At 39.2% G+C, this 19,330-nt stretch overlaps 1 protein-coding gene and 1 long non-coding RNA gene across 2 annotated transcripts; both read left to right on the top strand.

The window, feature by feature from the left end:
• Nucleotides 1–1,446: 1,446 nt before the first annotated feature.
• On the top strand, nt 1,447–19,030 carry LOC311066071 (zinc-binding protein A33-like). Its single transcript, XM_084087046.1, has 6 exons — nt 1,447–2,046; nt 3,958–4,053; nt 4,265–4,495; nt 4,573–4,595; nt 4,677–4,795; nt 17,994–19,030. Exons 1-6 carry the CDS (start codon nt 1,654–1,656, stop codon nt 18,488–18,490), a joined length of 1,359 nt encoding a protein of 452 aa, XP_083943172.1. The 5' UTR covers nt 1,447–1,653; the 3' UTR covers nt 18,491–19,030.
• On the top strand, nt 6,672–8,967 carry LOC311066077. Its single transcript, XR_014603019.1, has 4 exons — nt 6,672–7,776; nt 8,007–8,072; nt 8,343–8,411; nt 8,645–8,967. It is a non-coding gene; the product is annotated as an uncharacterized lncRNA (long non-coding RNA).
• Nucleotides 19,031–19,330: the final 300 nt, after the last annotated feature.

A 19,330-nucleotide genomic window follows, 5' to 3' on the forward strand; every position in this document is an offset into this window, starting at 1 on the left:
GATAAACAGTGAACTGTGATAATTCAAGTGGACTAAAGAACTTCAGTAACCGTGAATGACTGGTGAACTGTGAGTAAACATTTGAAGAGACGTTTCATATAAGTGCTTTTTCAGAGGTGAGATTTAATGGTATGTTTTTTTTGTTTTGTTTGTTGTTTTCAAATGTGATTGTTTGAAGGTGATCATTTGAAAAGGTGAGGATTTGTGGGTTTACAAATTGACATATTGCAAATTATCTAATTTTGAAGTTCCATAAGGGATTTGTTATACCACAAGTGCAAGGGTTTTACAACTTCTGTGTTGAAAGTGTTGGTGTGAATTCAAAAGACAACACAAAGACTGTCAATTTTATTATAGTATTTTATTTGATCCTTTATTTAGACAGAAGAAATAACTAATCATAAGAAAAAGAAATCTAAAAGAATAAATTCTGTTTAATTGCTTTTTGCACTTAACAAATTTACAGTGTATCTTTTTGTTGATAGCTGCTAGGGAGTGGGGAAGTCTCACTTACCTTATTAGATCTGGGGAGGGAGGAGCATATCACACTGTGTTCTCACATATGCAATTTCACTTCAGGAAGCCACCGTGTTATATTACCATACCTGAAGCCTACCCTTGTCAATCTTTAGTGTTCTATCACAATAAGGTTAGAAACCTCATACATACATTAGTGTGTAACGAGACTAAAAAGTTTGGGGAGCGGGGTCCAAGATCCTTTCGTTGTCCAAACTTCCAGGGCAGCAATAATCCATTTCCCCTACACGACGGGCTAAATACCCCGTTACACAATTATCTAATTCATTTCCTTTGTTTCATCCATGCTTACATACCCTGAGTTCTGGCTTAGTCTCTGCCCTTCTTCATCTATGTATAGCGTGTATGAAGTGTATTCTGGTATTATCTTTAGAAATCTCTTTATGCTAATAAAGTGAGTATATTTTTCATAATTAACAAGAAATACTAAATAAGTGTTAATAAAGGTGCTGACGAGTGATCCATGAGAGACAAACTTTTGTCTCATCTCCGTTTCTCCTGTTTATTCAGGACTTTTAATCTGTTGATCTGTTTGTTTCTCCAAACACTGACAATCAGCAGATAAACAGAGGAGTGTTTATCACTGAAACTTCAGCATGAGAAGAAATCATTATAAAAGAGAGGGAGCATGACAGACCCTGGAGAAACTCTGTGACGAATAAAGAAGAGCAATAAATAAAACACGTATAAGGGTTTTGAGATCTTTTATTTTTAATATTCGAGTATTTTTATGGTTCTTTTGTGCTTAATCCAAGTAATTAGCATTATATCTTAACATTTCAATGCAAGTTCATTTTGAATAGGCTTAGATTTTGTTAATTTTACCTAAAGAAATCCTGATGTTGTTCTTTGAACTGTTTCAACACACCAACTTGATCAGAAGCTCCACCCTCTTACAACACTAACCAGGAAGAGACTGACTTGTTATTTCTCTTTTCTGCCATGCGGACTTTGTCTCGACAAAAGCAATAAAGAATGAGCGATCAGTGGAGTACGAAGGGAAAGGGAACAACAAGTTTGTTTCTGATTTTTGTGGTTCTCATGGTGATTTATTTTTGAAACCGTCATTCAGAAAGTGAAAGTAAAGTTTAGATTGCTGGAGCTCAAACAGTGAAAATGGCTTCAGCAGCTGAAGATGATTATATTTGTCCCGTGTGCTGTGAAATCTTCAAGGCTCCTGTTCTTTTATCATGTAGTCACAGTTTCTGTAAAGAGTGTCTTCAACAGTTCTGGAGAACCAAGGAATCTCAGGAGTGTCCTGTCTGCAGGAGAACCTCAAGATCTGAACCTCCAGTTAATCTTGCGTTAAAAAACTTGTGTGAGTCGTTCCTGAAGGAGAGAAATGAGAGGCGTTCATCAGGGTCTGAGGAGATCTGCAGTTTACACAGTGAGAAACTCAAACTCTTCTGTCTGGAGGACAAACAGCCTGTGTGTTTAGTGTGCAGAGATTCAAAACAACATGACAATCATAAATTCAGACCCATCACTGAAGTGGTTTCATCATATAAGGTAAGACAAATGTTTCTTGATTCACATGTAAAGAATCATAACGAGTCACAAACACTGATCGTTCCAGTTACTAAACGATCTGGTTATTGCGCAGAGTTCCTCCTTCGATTGGGCTAAAAGCAGTCAATCATTGAGGTAATTCAGGAGGTGAACTCCCATCTGTCTCAGGGGGAGAGGGCCGCATCCACGAGTATCATAAAAGTCCGCGGAGTAAGAGATAGTCAGAATGGTAGGACTGTATTATTTTGGTAAGCCACCCCTTCGAACGTGAATCTCAAGAACTGTGATGAGAGGCTATCTGGATATGAAAGTATGCGTCCTGCAGATCCACTGATATAAAACAATCAGATCTGTGAGAGGATTTGTTTCAAAGTTAGCATTAGCATTCTAAACGGCCGTCTTACCAGAGCGCGGTTCAGACATCTAAAATCGAGGATGAGCCTGAGGCCGCCATCCTTCTTTGGAATGAGGATGAAGCGGCTGTAAAAGCCTGAGTCGCCCTTCGCTAGCAGAGCTTGTGCTTCAGCTCGGAGGACGTGAGCGTCGATGTCCGAGACTGAAGTGTTAGTCACACTCCTGAAGCAGGGGAGCCTGCGAGAGAACTGAAGCGAGTAACTCCGTTTGATTACTTCTAAAACCCAATCTGACATGCCGGTAAAAGCTTCCCAAGCCTGGCTCTGGGCGGCGAGGGGTTGAAGAGTCGCAGCTGTGGTGGGGGGCTGATACTTGCAATTGGATAATGAAGAGGAGGAATGCTCTTTGCAAAAGGTGTTTGTTTTTTATTTGAAGTGGTGCATCATCTATGATGACTTCTGGGCCTGTAAAACGCTCAGCGAAGCCGTCCACTGCAGAACCGAACAGGCTCGAGAGAGAGACAGGGAGTCAAGGAGGGCTGTCTTGTCTTGATCTCCGTCAGGTTCAGCCAAAGGTGATCCACCAAACTGGCCATGGCACGACCAATCGCTTTATCCATGGTGCAGAGAAGGTTGGCCTGGTAGACTTGAAGTATCTAGTTCTGCACGGCTTAGAGGGAAGGGCAGCTTTAAACAGAGATGCGCGGATGGTCTCTCCCAATGGGGGAAGCTTACCACACCTCCACACTGTCAAAAGAGTTGAGGGAAGACGAAGAGGAATAGCGGACGCGTGATGAGTAGGGAGCGCGCCTTGACTTATAACAGAGTTCGCTCAGTCCTCCGCTTCAGAGTCATAGTGTCATCAAAGTCCTCCTCAGAGCCGCCAAATTAAACCATGGCACTCGCTCCAGATGAGGGAAGCAGGGAGCCCTGCAGGAGCAACACTCGTGGCACGGCATTTTGCAACAAATGTTACTCAAATTTACTCTTTTAATAGTGACATTGTCTCTTGAAGAGTTGCCGGATAGCCCAGAGGATAAGCGGCGAGACAGCTTTAGCTGTCGAAGAGCCGTTAATCCGCTAGTTGAGGCTTGTTTCAACGGTGAGCAGAAAGGCTCCTATCTTCTTCTCTTTGTAGACAGCGAAGAGATGATCTTCACGTATGAAGGAGAACAATTCTGATGAATCGCGACTTAAATAGGCAGTCGGCCCCGTCCGTTTTAGTGGGCTGAAAAGCCATTTGTCTGTAGAGGTGCACAGACGTGAACCAATCAGGCTTTAGTATTCAGTGTTGATTGGATTGAACAGGGCTGCAGTGATCAGGACTGGATGTGTTTAGTCCAGCTGAACTACATTCTAAATGCAGTTTTATAGATTTGAGGGATTAGTAACTACGGGGGCAAATACATTTTCACGCCGGCCCAGTTGGTATTGGATAACTTTTTTGTTTCAATAAATAACATTGTAATTTACAAACTGTACTTTGTGTTTACTCAGGTTGCCTTTGTTTTATGGTAGTTTTTCATTTGTATTTTAATGTATGTTTGTTCAATTCTAGGAGGAGCTCAATACAGCACTGAAGTCCTTAAAACAGAAACTTAAACACAATGAAAAAATGAAAGCAGAGTTTGAGAAAACAGTTCAACACATCAAGGTGAGGAAACAGAAACGAGAGTCATTTTCATTACAGCTGTTGAATCACTATATACAGTTATGATCTGATATAATGGATTCCAGTTTATTATTTCTGTAAATGACTAGCAGCAATCTGCTTCTGGATCCGTTTTATGTCGGGTATCTGAGTTTATCTTGGATATTAATGTGTGTCGATTGAGATGATTGGAGTGAATGTGCTTTGATTTCAGTCTCAAGCTGAGCACACAGAGCGTCAGATTAAACAGCAGTTTGAGAAGCTTCATCAGTTTCTCAGAGATGAAGAAGAAGCTACAGTCACTGCACTGAGGGAGGAAGAGGAGCAGAAGAAGCAGAGGATGGAGGAGAAGCTGGAGGAGATGAACACACACATCTCAGCTCTTTCACACACAATCAAAGACATGGAGGAGATGATGAAAGCCAATGACGTCTGCTTTCTGAAGGTCTGATTTCAGATCATTGGTTGATTGATTGATGATTGATTGAGTTCTTGATGATAAATGGTGTGTTTGTTCTGCAGGAGTTTCCAGTCTCAATGGGAAGGTGAGTGATCTGCTCCTGTCTCTGGTCTCTCTGGTTCTGATCCAAAGCCACTGCAGTTCTGACTCCTGAATGTTCTTCCAGAGTCCAGAGCTCACAGCCGGATCCACAGATGGCTTCTGGAGCTTTGATTCATGTGCCACGATACTTGGGCAACCTGCCGTTCAGAGTCTGGAAGAAGATGCAGGACATCGTCCAAAACAGTGAGTCTGACTGCAGGAGATCTGAGTTGGAAATGATGGATGGGTGAAGAGTTAGAGGTTCTTCATGACAGAGATAGATAGATAGATAGATAGATAGATAGATGGACATATAGATAGATATATAGATAGATAGATGGATATAGATAGATAGATATATAGATAGATAAAGATAAATATATAGATAGATAGACAGACAGACAGACAGATAGATAGATAGATAGATAGATGTATATACAGATGTAGCGGGTAGGACGTAGGCAGTGGGAATTGCGCCTTGATTGAATCAGGTGGTGGTCATTTGGCACTGCACCTTTAAATCCAGCAAGCTGGCGGTCTCTCTCATTAGTGTTTTGCTACAGACTCTTGGTTTCTTGGACTCTTGGTTGGTTGTACGAGTTGATCTTGATCTGTTGTTCGTGCGGTTATTCAGTGCCATGGTTACATCCAGCTTCCTGTCTTCACGAGCCCTCACTGGCTATGAATTGTGTCTGCGCGTTTCAACGAAAATGTAAGTTCTCTACTTTTACTCGTGAGCAGCGTTCAGCTAGAATGTGACCCCTAGGGGATGCTACATTTCCCTGACGTAGCCTTTCATTGCCAGCCTGCAACTGTTTAATCTGCTCCATTAGCTGCCCGACCCGTTTCTCCAGCTCCTGAGACATTTTCAAACCGAACAAAGCCAGAAAGAAAAAAAAAAAAAAAGAAAAGTTACGTTTCCTTTCCTTTTTTTTTTTTTTTTTTTTATATAAATACAAACCACTTGTCACTTGCAGAACCGCTGTCCAGGCCCAGTCCTCAACCACTGCTTTTCCTGTACTCTACCTGCACTCAATACACACACATACACACAAAACAACAAAAACAATAACAAATTACACCAGTCCCAATCAACCCTGCCCCGACTACGCCAAATGTGACCCCTAGGGGGCCTGTTTAAACCAATCACAAGTGGATAACCAACAATCTAAATTTTAGATGTTTACAAGCAGGCTATCCCAATGAAGGGAAATAAAAGGAGAGAGAGGGACTGGAGTATTATAAAAATATAAACCGTTTATTTTATTTTTCTCAAGTTGGACACACACATGAAAAACAGACCTTAGGCCTCTGGGCAACAAATTCAGGGACGGGGACAACAAAGTGCAAAATCAAGGTGTTTGAATAAATAGCACACACAGAATAAATAGGGCACATCACAAATCACATGCACAAAAAAAACAAAACAAAAAAAGTAATTTACACTCAGCAAACCAGTGAACACAAAACAGAGTTGTTACCCCCCAGGATATTGCACCAACCCAATGGCCTAAGATACAAACATTACATACACAAACATGAAACATACAACAACACACACAAGTGGGCAACACAGTGGGCCTCCCTCCCACACACACACACGCTCACACACAACTGAATACTAAAAATATACATATGACGGTCCTCCTGCAAAAAAACAGTTACAACATCATACCAGTAATTATACAGGTCAAATCAAAGCTATGCCTAATTTGTAGCCTGTGCATCAATGGGCTGAAAGTTACTTAACCCTCTGGGGACCAAAAACGCGCCCGCGCGTTTTGCTCGTTTTTTTTTTTAGCAATGTAAATTAAGTTCATAATGCTCTGTTAATTTTGAACTTTCATTTTCGTGTTATACATCAATCGATCCTGTTCAGTTTCTATTTTTTTTCTGTGTACTCACAATAAAAATAAAGTGTTTTGCTTTTTGCCAAATAAAGAAAAATTAACATGATGCGAGTTCTGCACTTTTTCTCCAATTTGAAACGCGTTCGAAAATGATCTGTAACTCCGCGAAAATTCTGTCAAACAGGCAAACATACCCACGGGCATAAAGCTTGAGATCTCATCTTTTAAATGAAGTAATTTATATAAAAAACAAATATTCTCAGCTTCTGTAATCTGTATGAAAAGAGAGTGATTCTAGTCGAGCTCATTACGAGCTCATTCACTTTAATTCGTTCACGCTTACTCATGGAGCGCGCTATTCACAAGATAATGTGTTAAGCCATCTATGCAAAACCGGTAAACGCCCCCAAGCAAATGCATTTAACGCTTCAAGTTTCATCATTCAATCACCTGCGCGTTGGGAAGATGGCACGATACACCGGTGCAGAAGCCCTTCAGCTCATCCTGGATACTAGCGACGAAGAGTCCACATTTTCATCAGAAGAAGAGCGCGACTACTCTGATGACGACCGTTTGTATTTTGAAGAGCGACTTGATCCAGCCGTGGATAGAATTTCGGATGAGTAAGTATTTAGTCTTACTTGCATTAGTTGACAAGCTATTCAATATAAACATGAAGCTTACATATTATACTGGGTCTATTTTCCACTTGCCATCCAGAGTATTGACATTTGATATCTACCTATAGCCTATTCAACACGATCTAATTAATGGTTAATGGCAACACGATCTATTAAATTCATATCTATACCATGAATTTAATATCTCGTACCATTTAAAAAAAAATTTAGTGCATATGCTACACACTGTAAACCCCTTGGTTAGGAAATTTGTATTTGTATGTGTAAATGATATGTTTAGATCATTATGTAGGCCTTTGAAAGCTAGAATTTAGAAATTATTTTAGAAAATAGGCCTAGGTGTTTAGATTATATTTTGACTAGTTTAAATGCTGCCTCATTATCATTAACGATGCATGCTCGCAAATATCAGTTGTAAATGCGTGTAAATGTGCTGAAATGTGTAAATATACCCAGTTAATGAAGTGCGCAAATGTTTGCGGTGTGCCTTTCCGGTAATTGCCCATTGACACGCATATAGGCTTATTGCATGCGTCTAAAATTATGTACATCAGTTATTCATTATAGACTAATGCTACTATAGTTATATTTATGTAATAATATTCTTCAACTTTTTAAAAAGGAATGTAGCTTCATCACTACCTCTGCCTGCAACTCGGAGTGCGCTTAGCAACACAGTCAGAAATCAGAAAGAGTAAGTACATATTTACCCACTATTTTACAGATGTTAGTTCAATTTTGTTTATACTTAGTGTTAATACAATATGCGCCTATATGACTTTATTATTTATTTTTGGAGATTGGTTGATGATGTTACATATGTTTTGTGTTATCAGCATTGCTAAATGTCCATCAGTTGTGCATGTGCTGGAATAGTACTCTGTAAAATATATGATAATAATAGTTTTTAACTTTTTTTAAAAGGAATGTAGCTTGTTCACTCTCGCCTTCCACTGCAACGAGGACACGCAGCAACAAAAATCAAAAAGAGTAAGTATATATTTACCTACTATTTTACAGATGTTAGTTACATTTTGTTTATATACTTAGTGATGATACAAATGTATATGTGCCTGTGTGGCTTTGCAAAAAATGTGTTATGCATGCACTATATAACAATTATTGACTGGTAATGTTAATATAAAAGAGCTTATATTGTGTTGCTTTATCAGCATTGCTAAATGTCCATCACTTATGCATGTGCTGGAATAGTACTCTGTAAAATATATGATAATAATAGTTTTTAACTTTTTTTAAAAGGAATGTAGCTTGTTCACTCTCGCCTTCCACTGCAACTCGCAGGACACGCAGCAACGGAAATCAAAAAGAGTAAGTACATATTTATCTACTATTTTTTACCTACTACTGTGGCTTTGCAAAAAATGTGTTATGCATGCACAATATTACAATTATTGATTGGTAATGTTAATATAAAAGAGCTTTAATATAAAAGAGATATTTTTTTTGTTTTATCAACATGCTGATTGCCCTGATAGCCCTGACATGCTGATAGTACTTTGATCAACCTTTATTAACCTTTATTGATATTATTATTTTTATAGGAATGTGGCAAAGAGGGCCAAGACAAACATTCAGACGAGCAACAAGGAGTCCACTCTGTCATGGAAAACAGAGACTGACATTGATATGGTTCCACAGACTCTGAGATTCCTGCCTGCCCGGGAACTTGGACCACAGCTGAGTTTAAATTGCTTTGTTTATAGCCGACTGATTATTTTTTTATTTTGCTCACATTTAATTTGCTTAGAGCAACATTTAGAATTTAGAACATTTAGTTCCTCCACACAGAGGAATTACAATAAAACAGATTGAAAAACAAAACCTTTGAATGTCCTCTCATTCTTTCTTCAGGCTGCCTCACTTGATGGCCCATTAGCCACTGGGGGGGGGGGGGGGGGGTGTCTATGTCACACCCCTGGTCTGAATCTCATTAATATTGATAGGCCATTACCACTCCCATGCATAAACCTCTTCTGACAAAAAAACTGTCTTACAATGTTTAAATCAATGTATTGTTTTATGTGAACGATTAGGCAGGATGATTTTCACATCATTTTGAAGCCAGAACTCGAAGCGACAACATCCATTAGTCAAAAGTCTTGTGGACACATATTTAGTATGTGTTTTGTGGTCTTATTTCAGCAACTTTCATTTTTATTTTTTTCAATAACCACGCATAAACATTATTCTCTTAAAAGTACAAACATGTACATACATGTTACTTACATATTATGGTAGCCCCGTTTGTGCTATATAGAGTGAATTTACACCTTTGCCATTAACATGTTTATAAATAACTGAAAAAAGCACAAATGTCAGGGCATGTCAAAACATCCCAAGGGCCCCAAAAACGCCTTGGTCCCCAGAGGGTTAAACCATAAAAGGTCTTCAATTGAATATAAGCAGTCGAAACAGGGCAAGGTGCTAAAGTAGCCTACTTTACCAACCTGTATGAACGCAGACTGCAGCGTCGAGCCAAGAGCTTGTTTAGTTGTAGTACTGTAGCGATCGCTTTATTCCGTCTGGTTTTTACTCGTACATTCCCAGGCCAAACTATAATACAGACATGGCGAGTCAACATGACTACATACATATGAACAAGCGTTCCGTGACGAAAATGCACACACGTGAGGGAGAAAGGAAGCCAGTGAACTTACATTCTCAGCACAACAAACAGCACTCAGCAAACTTGTAGTGGTCACACTCTACACCAGTATCTAATATAGACAGAACACGAATCAATGAGAGTTCATTACGGCCAGTGCCTAAAGAAAAAAAGCTGAACGCTGCTCAAGAGTAAAAGCAGAGAACTTACATTTTCGTTGAAACGCGCAGACACAATTCGTAGCCAGTGAGGGCTCGTGAAGACAGGAAGCTGGATGTAACCACGGCACTGAATAACCGCACGAACACCAGATCAAGATCAACTCCTACAACCAACCAAGAGTCCAAGAAACCAAGAGTCTGTAGCAAAACACTAATGAGAGAGACCGCCAGCTTGCTGGATTTAAAGGTGCAGCGCCAAATGACCACCACCTGATTCAATCAAGGCGCAATTCCCACTGCCTACGTCCTACCCGCTACACATATATAGATAGATAGATAGATAGATAGACAGACAGACATATAGAGAGATAGATAGATAGACAGATATAGATAAATAGATAGATAGATAGATAGAGATATACAGATATAGATAGATAGATAGATAGATAGATAGATAGATAGATAGATAGATAGATAGATATAGAGATTAGATAGATAGATAGATAAAGATAGACTGATAGATAGATAGATAGATAGATAGATAGATAGATCGATAAAGATAGACAGATAGATAGATAGATAGATATACAGATATAGATAGATAGATAGATAGATAGATAGACAGACAGACATATAGAGAGATAGATAGACAGATATAGATAAATAGATAGATAGAGATATATAGACATAGATAGATAGATAGATAGATAGATATACAGACATAGATAGATAGATAGATAGATAGAGATATACAGATATAGATAGATAGATAGATAGATAGATACATATACAGATTATATAGATAGATAGATAGATAGATAGATAGATAGATAGATAGATAGATCGATAAAGAGACAGATAGTTAGAGATATATAGACAGACAGACAGACAGACAGATAGATAGATAGATAGATAGATAGATAAAGATAGACTGATAGATAGATAGATAGATAGATAGATAGATAAAGATAGACATATAGATAGACAGACAGATAGATAGATAGAGATATATAAATAGACAGACAGACAGACAGACAGACAAATAGATAGATAGATAGATAGATAGATAGATAAACTGATATAGATAGATAGATAGATAGATAGACAGACAGACAGACAGACAGACAGACAGACAGATAGATAGATAGATAGACAGACAGACAGACAGACAGACAGACAGACAGACAGACATATAGAGAGATAGATAGATAGACAGATATAGATAAATAGATAGATAGATAGATAGAGATATACAGATATAGATAGATAGATAGATAGATAGATATAGAGATTAGATAGATAGATAGATAAAGATAGACTGATAGATAGATAGATAGATAGATAGATAGATAGATAGATAGATAGATAGATCGATAAAGATAGACAGATAGATAGATAGATAGATAGATATACAGATATAGATAGATAGATAGATAGACAGACAGACATATAGAGAGATAGATAGACAGATATAGATAAATAGAGATATACAGACATAGATAGATAGATAGATAGATAGATAGATATACAGACATAGATAGATAGATAGATAGATAGATAGAGATATACAGATATAGATAGATAGATAGATCGATAGATACATATACAGATTATATAGATAGATAGATAGATAGATAGATAGATCGATAAAGAGACAGATAGTTAGAGATATATAGATAGACAGACAGACAGACAGACAGATAGATAGATAGATAGATAGATAGATAGATAGACTGATAGATAGATAGATAGATAGATCGATAAAGAGACAGATAGTTAGAGATATATAGATAGACAGACAGATAGATAGATAGATAGATAGATAGATAGATAGATAGATAGATAAAGATAGACATATAGATAGACAGACAGATAGATAGATAAAGATAGACATATAGATAGACAGACAGATAGATAGATAGATAGAGATATATAAATAGACAGACAGACAGACAGACAAATAGATAGATAGATAGATAGATAGATAGATAGATAGATAGATAAACTGATATAGATAGATAGATAGATAGATAGATAGACAGACAGATAGACAGACAGACAGACAGACAGACAGACAGACAGACAGACAGATAGATAGATAGATAGATAGATAGATAGATAGATAGATAGATAGATAGATAGATAGATAGACAGACAGACAGACAGACAGACAGACAGACAGACAGACAGACATATAGAGAGATAGATAGATAGACAGATATAGATAAATAGATAGCTAGATAGATAGATAGAGATATACAGATATAGATAGATAGATAGATAGATAGATAAAGATAGACTGATAGATATACAGATAGATAGATAGATAAAGATAGACAGATAGATAGATAGAGATATATAGCTAGACAGGTAGACAGACAAATACATAAAGATAGACAGATAGATAGATAGAGATATATAGCTAGACAGATAGACAGACAAATAGATAAAGATAGACAGACAGACAGACAGATAGATAGATAGATAGATAGATAGATAGATAGAGATATATAGCTAGACAGATAGACAGACAAATAGATGGATAGATAGATAGACAGATAGATAGATTGATATAGATAGATAGATAGATAGATAGATAGATAGATAGTTCCCTTTGAAAAGCTACAATCGATGCTGTGCTGCTTAACGCATTGCTTAACGAACTTAACATCTTTAATCGTGACCTGCTGTGAATATAGTGTGTAAACACGTCGATGGAATCGACCGGAAGTAATATAGCCTCGGTCGGTGACGTCATCGGCGCGCACCCGCGACACGAGGCTATAATTAGATGAGCCACAGGTGCATCGTCAGGTCTTTTGTCTTCAGACCACTCTGTGTTTGGTGTGCAAGCATCTATTTTCTCTCTCTGCTACAGATCTTGGTTAGGAGTTATTTAGCTTTATACCTGACAGTGTGCAGATTTTCTCTCTTTCTCATTTCTTAACGATCTTAAAAGAGTTTCAAAAAGTCAAAAAGAGAAATGAGTCAGCAAGCTAAGCGTTGTGTCCCTCCATGTTCTCGTCTTATGTCAGAACTGGATGCACACACTTACTGCTTTGTGTGTTTGGGGGAGGAGCATGCGGCCGCTGCATTGGAGTCAGGAGAGTGCGAGCATTGTGAACTGTTCACAGTTAAAATGCTTTGCGCTTGTCTTGGCTACTTTCAGTCCGCACCCGCATTATCATCGTGGGGCTCCCGAATGGATTTGGCTGATGAGCAAGAGATGGGTCCGTCCCTTTCGCTTGCTTGTTCACCAGATCCACACGTTCCCTCACGTGATCCCGAAGCGCACCCCGGTGCTTCTTCGGCTCATGCAGGGGACGATAATGAATCTCTTAGGTCTACGGACTTCGAGCAGCCAACCTCTGAGCGTTCCTCGCGCAAAGATAAATCTGTCGAGGAACTACTCAAGGCGGTTACTCGTGCGGTGGCCAGATTGCAGCTTGACTGGCCTCGCGAACAAGAGACCCCCAAATGCAGTAAGCTTGAGGATAGGTTTTTGTCCAGTGGCAGGGGGGAGGGACCTCAACATCAGTCTCTCCCCTTCTTCGAGGACCTCCATGATGAGCTATCTAAGTCATGGAGGAAACCATATACCTCTCGTGTCATTGTGCCCTCGACGTCGACTTCTTCGACTATCATGGGTGCGAAGGCGCGAGGGTATGCAGAGATGCCCCAGGTTGAAGAGACGCTCGTGAGCTATCTCTCGCCTGGGTCTGCATCTTCGCCTAAAAAACCTACCCTCCCCTCGAAGCCGTGTAAAATAACATCTTCGCTCGTGGGTAAAGCTTACCAAGCTGCAGGTCAGGCTGGTGCTGCGCTGCACACAATGGCTGTGTTAGAGGCGTACCAGGCTGACCTCTTGAAGGACCTGAGTGCGGGTACTACAATAGACGAGGAAGCATTCTCTGAACTGCGCCGAGCCATGGACCTGTCTCTCCGTGCCACTAAGCAAATGGCCCATGCCATCGGCCATTCTATGTCCGCTTTGGTTAGCACGGAGAGGCATCTGTGGCTCAACCTCACGGGGATAAAGGATAAGGACCGTGTCTATCTTCTGGACTCCCCGGTTTCTCCCTCTGGCCTGTTTGGCGACTCGGTCAACACAGTCGTCACCAGGTTCAGGGAGGTTAAGAAACATAAGGAGGCGTTTGTTCAGTTCCTTCCTCGCCGCACTCAAGGGGAGGGGCCATCAGCCACCCAACCTATCCCCGGTCCTTCAAGACCTAGGGAGGTGAAAAAGCAGAGCGTCAAGCTCAGCATTCTCCCAAGCCAGACCTGAGGACTATCATCAACAGAAAGAAGAAGTCCTGATGGTCTGGCGCCCAGTCTGGTGGGGGTAGCCCCCCACGGGACGGGGCGTGTGTTATATCTGACCGCCCCTCCTCATTACCCCCACAAAACCTCTCCATCCCCTCCACCTCTGGTGCTTTGGGGGGCAGCGGTTTCCAGCGAAATGTTAGATGTTCCGTTGCTTCCTGCTGTCATCCAGGACATGGAACATCTAACATCCCCTCAAAAGGAAGTGTTAAAATTGATACCACTCTCAGAGAGTCTGGCAGCATGGAAACTTCTGCCAGGCATTTCTGCGTGGGTATTAAGCACAGTACAGATAGGATACAGAATCCAATTTATTCATCGTCCTCCGCGTTTCAACGGCGTGGTATCCACTTCCATGAGACCGGAGCTGATGCATGTACTGTCGCAAGAGCTACAAACTCTTCTGAGCAAAGAGGCCATAGAACATGTTCCTCTTCCAGAGAGGGAGTCGAGCTATTACAGCAGATACTTCCTGGTTCCCAAGAAGGATGGGGGGTTGCATCCAATCTTAGATCTTCGAGGCTTAACCCTCTGGGGCCTAAGGTGTTTTTGGGGTCCTTGAGATGTTTTGACATGCCCTGACATTTGTGCTTTTTTCAGTTGCTTATAAACATATTAATGGAAAAGGTGTAATTACACTCTATTTAGCACAAACAGGGCTACCATAATATATGAGCAACATGTATGTACATGTTTGTATTTTTGAGAAAATAATGTTTATGCATGGTTATTGAAAAAACTAAAAATGAAAATTTCTGAAATAAGGCCACAAAACACATACTAAATATGTGTCCATAAGACTTCTGAATAATGCATTTTGTCGCCTAGAGTTTTTTCTTCAAAATGATGTGAAAATCATCCTGCCTAATCATTCACATAAAACAATACATTGATTTAAATTTTGTAAGACACTTTTTGTTTGGAAAGGCAATATGCGAGTGGGCGTGATTCACACCTGAGAAGACAACGACCCGCATAATGAGGCTGCATACATAATGAGCCTTTCATTCAGGTGTGTGACTGAGCCACAAGAAAGAATGCAAGGACTAATATATATATATATATATATATATATATATATATATATATATATAATTGGTTCACAGTTGGAAACACAGTTGTTGTTGTTTTTCCACAAATTGTGCTTGCAAATTGTATAATATCCAAGGTAAACATTTCTAGTAATTGTGCAGTTAATTGTTCTCATACTGTATTTTCAGATTTTGAATATATTCTCTACCCAAATGTGTCACTAATAAAACACAATAAAAATTATTTAAAGAGAAGGCTTATACTGACCTTTTAAGATTTTGTTTACATCTATCCTTGTGTATATATATATATATATATATATATATATATATATATATATATATATATATATATATATTTTTTTTTTTTTTGTGCTATTTTATTCAAGGTTATACAAATACAACAACAATTAAAATTGTAACAATATTTCCAGTGTAATCTTTCTTTGTAAAAACTAAAGTATACATTTTATCATACGTAATTCAAAGTTAAGGATTAATTAGTTTGAATATAGCCTACATTGGAACAAACACTATAATAACATCTTAGTTGATGACTTTATTTTTTACAAAACATAGTATATATATATTTAACATATGAGCAGAAATTGGCAACATTATAAGCTTATTTGATGTGGCAGTATTTTACAGTTTTACTCATCTCAGTATAGCAATAGAGTTTGGTAAAAGCTGTTCATTCATTCACACACAAAAACGCGATTCATTTTGAAACAGTATTTTTGCCAGCTGTAGTAGCTACACAACAGCGCGCATCTGTGCATTCATTCATTCACACACAGAAACGCGATTCATATTTAAACTGTATTTTTGCGTGTACAGACACACACTATTGCGATTAGAACAAAGCAAATGTAGAACTGACCTATTCCTCAGCTGGATCCGTTGCTCCTCGAAATGAAACTTCCAGCACTTCTGAGGTAAATTTTCCAGGATTATTATTAAGATAGTATTATTCCTCACAGCGTCGTAAAGTACATGAGTCTGAAAGTGAACTCGCGGTGTGTGTTATCCAGCTGATGTGGGCGTTTCACAGGTTTGCATGTATCGCCTCAGATTATTTGCGTTTGAATAGCGCGCTTTCTGTGGGCGGGGTCACATTAAAACATAATGAGCTAAGATGAGAACGACTGACATCTCTCTCTTTTCATACATAGTACATAAACTGTGAATATTTGTTTTTTATAAAAATTACTTCATTTAAAGGAAGAGAATTCAAGCTTCATGCCTGTGTGTCTGTATTCGCTGAGTTACAGTTCATTTTCGGACGTGTTTCAGAATTGACTTCACTGACGGAGAGAAAGCAGAACTCACATCATGTTTATTTTTCTTTTTTTGGCAAAAAGCACAACACGTTGTTTTTATTGTGAGTACACACAAAAAATACACACTTAACAGGATCGATTGATGTATGAAACTTGTATGCAAGATCAAAGTCAACAGAGTATTTTGAATCTCTTTTGCACTGATAAGAAAAAAAGCCGGCGCGATTGTCGACCCCAGGGGGTTAAACCGTACAGTCAAAGCGCTCAAGTTCATGATGTTAACCGTCAAGACGGTCGTGTCGCAAAATTCAACATCACAATTGGTTCGTCACGATCGATCTGAAGGACGCATATTTTCACATACAAATATTGCCACAACACAGGAAGTTCCTGAGGTTCGCTTTCGGGGGCGAAGCATACCGATTTCGTGTTCTTCCATTCGGCCTAGCCTTGTCACCCCGCACGTACACAAAATGTATGGATGCAGCACTGGCTCCATTAAGACTCCAGGGCATTCACATTTTGAATTATATATACGACTGGCTTATACTAGCACAATCGCAAAAGGTGGTGCTTCAACACAGAGACATCGTGTTAGCTCATCTAGTTTCTCTAGGGTTGAGACTCAACACCAAGAAATGTGTTCTTTCTCCTGCCCAGAGAACGACTTATCTCGGGATCGTTTGGGATTCGATCACGATGCGGGCACAATTGTCTCCCGCTCGAATCGAGACCATTCGGCTAATCATGAGCAAAGTCAGGCTAGGCCAAGATCGCACTGTTCGTCAGTACCAAAAAATGTTAGGTTTCATGGCCTCAGCATCCACGGTAATTCCTCTGGGGCTGTTGCACATGAGGCCGTTTCAGTTGTGGCTAATAGCCAGGGGATTTCATCCAAGGGCCAATCCTCAAAGGCAAATAAAAGTGACGCGCCGAGGGCTTTGTACACTATCTCTGTGGCTCAGACCCCGGTTCCTCGCATTGGGTCCCACTCTAGGGGCGCCTTGTCGTCGCAGATTGCTAACGACAGACGGGTGTGCGCCGATGACGTCATCAACTGAGGCTATATTACCTCCGGGTCAATTCTATTGACGTGTTACACACAATGTTCACAGCTGGTCACGATTAAAGACGTTCCCAATGTGCTAAGCAGCACAGCATCTCTTTCCGCTTTTTCAGGGAACAGGGTTACAGTCAAGTAACCCGGAACGATCTCATTGATTTATTGTTATTTAACTTTCCCAAAGTATCAGTTTCTCTTGATGGACACAAATGTCTGAATCTCATATTTAATGTTTGTAGTTGATGCCGTTAAACGCTGATGATAAAAGCGAGTGTGAAACTAATAACAGCACTGACAGTGATCAGAGGAAAATGTGTTTGATCAACAGGACGAGTGTCATAATTCATAATAAACTGTGTTTGGTTCACTCTTGATCATTATATGAAGATCAGAATAAAAGCATCTGTTGATTGTGTCTCATCAGCTCCTGTGATTCTGGATCCAAACACTGCGAATCCACGTCTCGTCCTGTCTGATGATCTGACCAGTGTGAGAGACAGCGGGAACAAACAACCTGTTCCTGATAATCCAGAGAGATTTAACTGTTGTCTCTGTGTTCTGGGTTCAGAGGGTTTTAACTCAGGAACACACTGCTGGGATGTGGAGGTTAAAGAGAGTAAACGCTGGACTCTTGGAGTAACTACAGCATCAAACCGGAGGAAGGGAGGTGTTTTCTTCAACACTGATGTCTGGAGTGTGGAGTATCATAAGGGAAGACTGTCTTTAGGTTCTGGTTTTCATGTTAAACAGAAGCTTGATCGTGTGAGAGTGAATCTGGACTATGACGGAGGAACAGTGTTGTTCTCTGATCCTGTAACTAACACACATCTACACATATTCACAACCACCTTCACTCACACACTCTTTCCATTCTTCTTTTGTTATTCCTCTCTGAGGATCTTACCGGTCAATAGTCAGTAAACGTCACTCCTGTAGATCTGGATCTTCCTGCTTTCATCATGTTTCCAATATTTAATCCATATCGCATGAGTAAGAGTGCTGTTGATCTGAATGTCAGTACGGTGGCTGTGATTGGGCCGTGATGATCACATGACTGATATCCAGCACTACAGCAACACTCAGATCAATAAACAAGAAGTTTTCATTTATATTCCACTTCACACAATTAGACCGATTAGAGACCGTTTCAGCATTCATGTTTTCAGGATAATTGACATTTACCCGATTATTTCAGTCAATGTGTGTTTATTCATTTCTAACTTTTTTGCATCATAATTATATATGATTATATATTATATTTTTTTCTTGTATTACATCAAATCACTGAAGCAGTAAATTCTGCACATTCTCAGTGTTTGTTCAACATGAGACTAAATGAATAATTATTTCAGTTATAGAGGAGAAATTATCATTTGTTCATTGGAATAAATGGATGTAAAAGGTTCTTGCTGATAATCTTGTGTTTTAAATAAATAAATAATATGTGATTATGTGATTTAATGCTCAGAGTGAAAGATTAAATGTTTGGGATGATAATTAGGGTTTAAGTCATGGAAACAATACTTTACAGACGTAACATGTTTATTTTACCTTTCTTTCTGCCTTTATTGGAAACTCCTTCAGTCTTCCTTCGTTTGACAGACGCACATCTGTAGTTTTGACGAGCGGCAGAGATTTTCAAGGCGCTGTTTTCCTCATCCATTTCAAACAACATGTTATTATATATTATTAAATTGTATACAAAAATATATTTTTATTAACAAGTGTCATGATTTTTTTGTACTTCATTATAAAGACTAT

The sequence above is a fragment of the Abramis brama genome, assembly GCF_963993115.1.
Source record: "Abramis brama genome assembly, chromosome: 16".
Taxonomy (NCBI): Eukaryota; Metazoa; Chordata; class Actinopteri; order Cypriniformes; family Leuciscidae; genus Abramis; species Abramis brama.